The sequence below is a fragment of the Amblyomma maculatum genome, chromosome 1 (assembly GCF_055883805.1).
Source record: "Amblyomma maculatum isolate TAMU_Amacu chromosome 1, ASM5588380v1, whole genome shotgun sequence".
Taxonomy (NCBI): Eukaryota; Metazoa; Arthropoda; class Arachnida; order Ixodida; family Ixodidae; genus Amblyomma; species Amblyomma maculatum.
The window spans coordinates 423,513,537-423,519,039 of NC_139344.1; the positions used below are offsets into that span (position 1 = coordinate 423,513,537).

Below are 5,503 nucleotides of genomic sequence, written 5' to 3' on the forward strand. Positions count from 1 at the left end.
TCGCTTATAAAAATGGTATTGTTAATAGCGTCATCGTTGGCTAGCGGTGAAGCCCTATTACAAGAAGACAAGCCAGTTTGGTTCGGTTCAGGGAGTCGCTTCAAAACTAAGTTACCAGCAGATAATATTATTAAGCATAAAATGTTTTCAGCATCCTAGTTGGCACCGATTTCCCGTTATTCTGGAGCCGAAACGGCATTGCCCGGGTACCGAACGAGGTTTAACGAGACTATTCCTCCACTCACTAAGCTCTCGTACAGGAGCGGCGTTGAAATGTTAGTTGCTACCCAAACGAGTTACAGAAATCACTGTTTCCTATTTCTTGTCAGTGTTCGTTGAGGTGTCACCAAAGCTGTGGCTTCAAAATGCAGCGAATTTTAATTTGTCATTTCTAAGTGTGTTGTGCAAAAGGCAGATGCATAACACAACACATTTCATTATCATCAGTTAGGGGCCTTTGAGCGAAGGCCGCTCCAGAGTAAGATGGGTGCTTTTGGAGCAACGCCTTCCGCAACTTTCCCAGTACGCCACCATGGTCCCATACACTCAAGCAAGAAGACCATCCGACGCCGACGGTCGAGACGGCAGAGGTTGGAACCTATTTGTTACTGCCCGTAACTATATTACATGCTTACATCTACTTTCGATTACGGGAGAAACAGTTCACAGCACAAAGGGAAAGGACTTTCCAGCTACCACGGTTCTTGAGCACTGCGATAACAGCGCTTAAATAAAGTAAAGTTTTATCGTATTGCACGACTGCATCAGAGCGTAGAAAGTAGCGCACATGGCGCGTAGGACAAAAGCCTCTCGATGGAAGCATACTTTGCATCAGAGGGGCGTCGTAGTACAGGGACCGAGCTTTTTCTCAGTGCCCCCTATCAGAGGTCTCCACCTCCGAAAAGCACTGCTCCGCCATTGTGTAGGAGCTTGGCTTGCGTTGCGAACGATGCCTAAACATTACACAACTGTTCTATCGTGCCGCCCCATCTCGAGTCACAGGAGGGGGTCGACCTGCCGGCCAGCGCGCTGCATTCCGACCGAGACAGTGCGTTACAGCGGGTTCCCAGGGTCTTGCTGACGTCGCTCTCATGTGGCCGTGGAGAAAGTGGGACATACTCCCCCCCCTCCCCCCCCCCCCCCCCCCCCCCTATACACACCCACCCCCTTCTTTCAAGGCCTGTGCTCGCGCTCAGCCGCTTTTGTGCGCTTGCATGTACGCGGCCAGCCTGTTGTCCACGATCGGCTAGTCAGAAGGAATGAGTGTGAGCTCACTTCTGCATCCATTTGCGCGCGAGAAGGCCTCGCTGTCTTCTGTACTTTTTGTCTGGGTGTTCGTCGTAGTGTGTAAAGTTAGAGCCTTCCTTTCACTAATTTACCAGCAGCACGGGGCACACGTAGTCGTTATACAATGCTCGCAGCTTGCTGCAATGCGAGTTAGACGCAGTGTAGATGGAGTGAGCGTTGTGACAACAGCAGCGAAGTAACCACCATATTTTATCAATTTCCCACCCAATCGCCAGATCAATCGCGGTGTTACACCTATTGCAAATTAACTTTTATTTCTGCTTGGTATCTGCTGACGGCAAATCCTAGCGCTCGGGTGAATGCTTTTGTTGCCATTTCGGAGGCTTGCCATCTAAAAGGAGAAGGGCCGGGCGGCTGTATAGTGAAGGGGCAAAAAGCAAAAAGAAAAGAGGTGTTTTTAGATGATTATACAAATTAAAGAACATTAGACGCCCGGAAACATTGTGGACTATACGACTTGCTCCATACAATGCCCGTGTGTATACTACCTGAGACGCGATGCTCTACTTCTTTATTTACTTTTAGAGCGTGAGAAACGTATATAATATGAGCTTCACGTCGAGAAAGTGCCATGACTCGCCGACGTTTCTCTAGATAATGAGCAGCGGATAATTCGCTACCTGACAATGTAAGCAGGAAGGATTCGAATGAGCAGCAAAATATTAACAATGACCTTGAAGTACTCAAAGTAATAGGTTGTCGATCCCCCGCATACAGTTACAGGAACATTACACTTTCGATAATTACTGCATGGAAACGCCTTCCAACTTTTATCCGCTTGTACCCTATGAGTAAACCACAAAGCTTTGTCCTTTCGACGTCAGGTGCCATGTAAGAAATTTACATTTTGGACGGCACTCGACATCATGGCGCACTACCTTTGCTTTTCGAGCCGTAGGCGCTTTTGTCAGAAAGACAGAAATATGATAAATATCACAAGATCAGGTGGGGTTGGCATAAATGTTTTTATTCAAAAACTAGCCGTCGAATGTGGGTCCGTTATCTCGATCTCGTGCACGAGGGAACCCGGAGCTTATTCCGGGATGTGAGAGAGGAGAGGACTGTTAATTTTCCGGTCATGATCGCTGGGACTCACGGCCGGTAATCAGAAAAGCAGGGCGTGAGCTCCAGGACAATATGCGGCCGTATTTTTTTTTTTTTTTCGTACGTGGGTTCTTGTAGCTCATCTGATCACACATGGCTCTGATATGTGCACAAAGATGCCGAGGAGTGAAACATGCCGACATAACAAAGTTTTTGCATTACGCCAATGGTGAGCAGAGGTGGCAAACATACTGAAGGCCAACGGTTTAACCTGTATTTATAACAGCATATTCGTTTCATAATCAATTTTAGGAAACGGAAAAAGAAAATACTTGCAGAAAAGCCGCGATCTGCAATATTGTTCCTTACAAAAACACCATCAGTAGTGATAAGCACAACAAACGATCTTTATACGTGCGCAATTCATGGTACGCTTTAGTTCTTGGAGGCCCGTTCCAAAGAAAAAGCAGCTGATTGGCGAGAAATTGTCAAGCGTAATATTTTCAGTAGGTATTTTGGAAAAGCAATGATATCTGGGACGTGTATGTTTTCCAAGGTGACCTACTTCGAAGCAAATGCGTAGACGTTATTTTGTTCAGGCAAGTACCGTCATCTGAATAATGAAAATCAGACATAATTGAGCTTCGTGCATTCTGCCAAGCGGCACAGCTTTAAACAGCAAACATTTATATATCTTTATTTTTATTTTTACCTACTCTGTCCTTTCTCTCTGTCGCTCACCTCTATGATTTTCTCTACTGCTTCCCTTTATTTCCGCCGCCCTGGTTCAGGTGATTCATATAACAGATACCGGGGCTGGCAAACATGTTTTCCTTCCTTTTTGACATCTAATAATAAATAACTAGATACTCCTACTATTTTCTAGCTATCGTTCCAGTGTTTAGTCAACTGCAAGAGCGGCTGTTTACAAACTGTTTCCTGTCAAGCCAAATATATTGCGCAATTGGGCTTGTTGTCTCTGAAGAACAGGCTCCATCCAGTCTCGTTGCTGGTATACTTACCAGGTTATTGCTGCACTGCCCTTAAAAGCAAGCCGTCATCTAAGATGGGATAAGTGTCACATGCATAATTGATTACCTGCGCTTAAAACAAATATTCTCCCAAATTTTCAGTCTGTTTCATTCAGCTGAATGCTAACACGGAGATATAATACCGAGGTCTCGGAAAAAGCTAAGGAAAATGCTGAAAACGCCAACAGAAGCACAACATCCGCTATCGTAAACAGGATGACGGGCAACAAAACTTAGTTCATCTTTCATGCCGGCCAGAAAACTATAGGTTCAGTAGAAATAAACAAGCACCTGAATAGCTCAAAATGCATTATTCTGCCTGAGTATTGATGCACAAAATGGAGAATATAATATTTTTCTTAAGCACACAATCAATCCAAATAAATTTAGAACATGCATTCATTTAACACGTGCTCCCAATAAGCACATCAACAGTCTAATTAAAATAAAAAGAATGAGATGGTCGTCGCTCGGGCCGAACCCACTAGGAACATAATTTTCTCTAAATAAGGGCGAGGGAATACACATGGTACGTTGAACTGGTACAGCCCTGCATCAAGAGCGGAGTGGCGATCACTTATAGGCAGTGTTGATGGAAGACCACACGTCCCCTGAGTGGCCGGGCCAGATTTTCGGCTACGATCTTGCTGCAGGTTAGCGGTCGAATCTGGTTCATGCAACGGATTGCAGCGCTCCATCCACGTAGTCCGGATCTTTTTCCTTCGCTAGCCTTTGCGAGAGGTTCATAACGATGTCCCGAAAGTGGTACGCCTGCATGTTGTCTTTCAAGAGGTACAGCACGAACCAGTCGCCGTATGAAGCCTTCATCACCAGCTGGTCCATGTTCTTCGTGGGCACCATGCGACTGAGTGTCTTCATGAGGAGGTACCGGTACCGGGGGAAAGAGCACACCACAATACGGTACAACAAAGTGATACCGGTAATCACGGCGAGAATGATCAACCAGAACCAGAGGAACACGTAAATTTTCTCGTTGATGATGTTCAACGGGAGGAGGCAGATGGAGTCATGTTTCTGGACGTCTCCTGATGTACCAAAGCGATGGAATCGGCACTTGGTCATCTTGGGGAAGATCTTAATCATTGGGTCTACTCTCACGTCCGGGTCTTCGTTCATGAAACGGATGACTTCGGCTCCGTACGTTGAGAACATTCCACCTAAAAACTTGTCGATGAAGTACATCTGTCCGATCACGTTGACGAAGTTCAGCAGCTCGCACAAGAAAAAACGCAGGGCATACGTCATGTTGTTGCTGCGGTGCCTGTAAAAGTAGTCCACGACGTCTTCGACTTGCTTCTTTTTAGTGTCGTGGTCGAGCAGAGGTTTGTGCAGCTCCAAGAGCAGCGATTGTATCCGTCCATTCTCCCAGGTTCGCCAAAGCCAGCGCGGGAAGTAGAACATAATTGCCTGCAGACACAGCACGAAGCACACCCATTGGTAGTACGCATGTTCGATCACCTCGTCTCCATCTTTTATTCGCTTCTGGTCCACCCCAGGTGATGCGACTTGCTTGCCCACGGTGCCGTTGAGGGAGCGGGCCAGAGTGATCGTGCCTTCTACCCAGCAATAGCTGTTCATGACACCTTCAGGAATGGCATCGTGAGTGACGCAATAGATGGGGTTGCCGAAGAACTGTGTGGCACTGACCAGCACACTGCAGGCGAGCAAGAAAAGGCCCGTGAAGCGGTAGTGAAGCCGAAAAACACTGTTGTCCGTTTGCACCTTTCCAACGTGTAGGATTTTCCTGAATGAGTCGGTGAAAAAGAGCTTGTCCATGGCGATGTTCGGCCCTCGGCAGTGACGATCCTCGCTGGCGCAAACGGAACACGGTCTGTACAACGGTGTTCTCTTATCTGCGCTATCTCATGGCTCCACCGCCTAAGTTGTTGCAGATTACACATGGTGTTTGAACAGTCGAAGGAATATAGCGTCACCTGGCGAATAGGCTTGTAAGCTTTCGTTTGGAAGAAGCTTCGCTTTCTAACTAGTTTTAGCCCCTTACTGCATATCGCAATAGATCATCGCCGTGCAGCCGACCAAACAGGCGCGAAAAAAAAAACAAACAAACAACTGACGTTAAAATATTGCTCTGCACACTT

The 5,503-nt window shown here is 46.6% G+C and overlaps 1 protein-coding gene across 1 annotated transcript; it reads right to left on the bottom strand.

The window, feature by feature from the left end:
• Positions 1 to 2,256: 2,256 nt before the first annotated feature.
• On the bottom strand, positions 2,257 to 5,264 carry LOC146209261 (innexin inx2-like). Its single transcript, XM_084598409.1, has one exon. The coding sequence runs from the start codon at positions 5,178 to 5,180 to the stop codon at positions 4,056 to 4,058; it is 1,125 nt and encodes a 374-aa protein (XP_084454535.1). The 5' UTR covers positions 5,181 to 5,264; the 3' UTR covers positions 2,257 to 4,055.
• Positions 5,265 to 5,503: the final 239 nt, after the last annotated feature.

Bases quoted from the DNA above. Each gene is read 5' to 3' on its own strand.
- LOC146209261 (XM_084598409.1), bottom strand. From the start codon at position 5,180: ATGGACAAGCTCTTTTTCACCGACTCATTCAGGAAAATCCTACACGTT.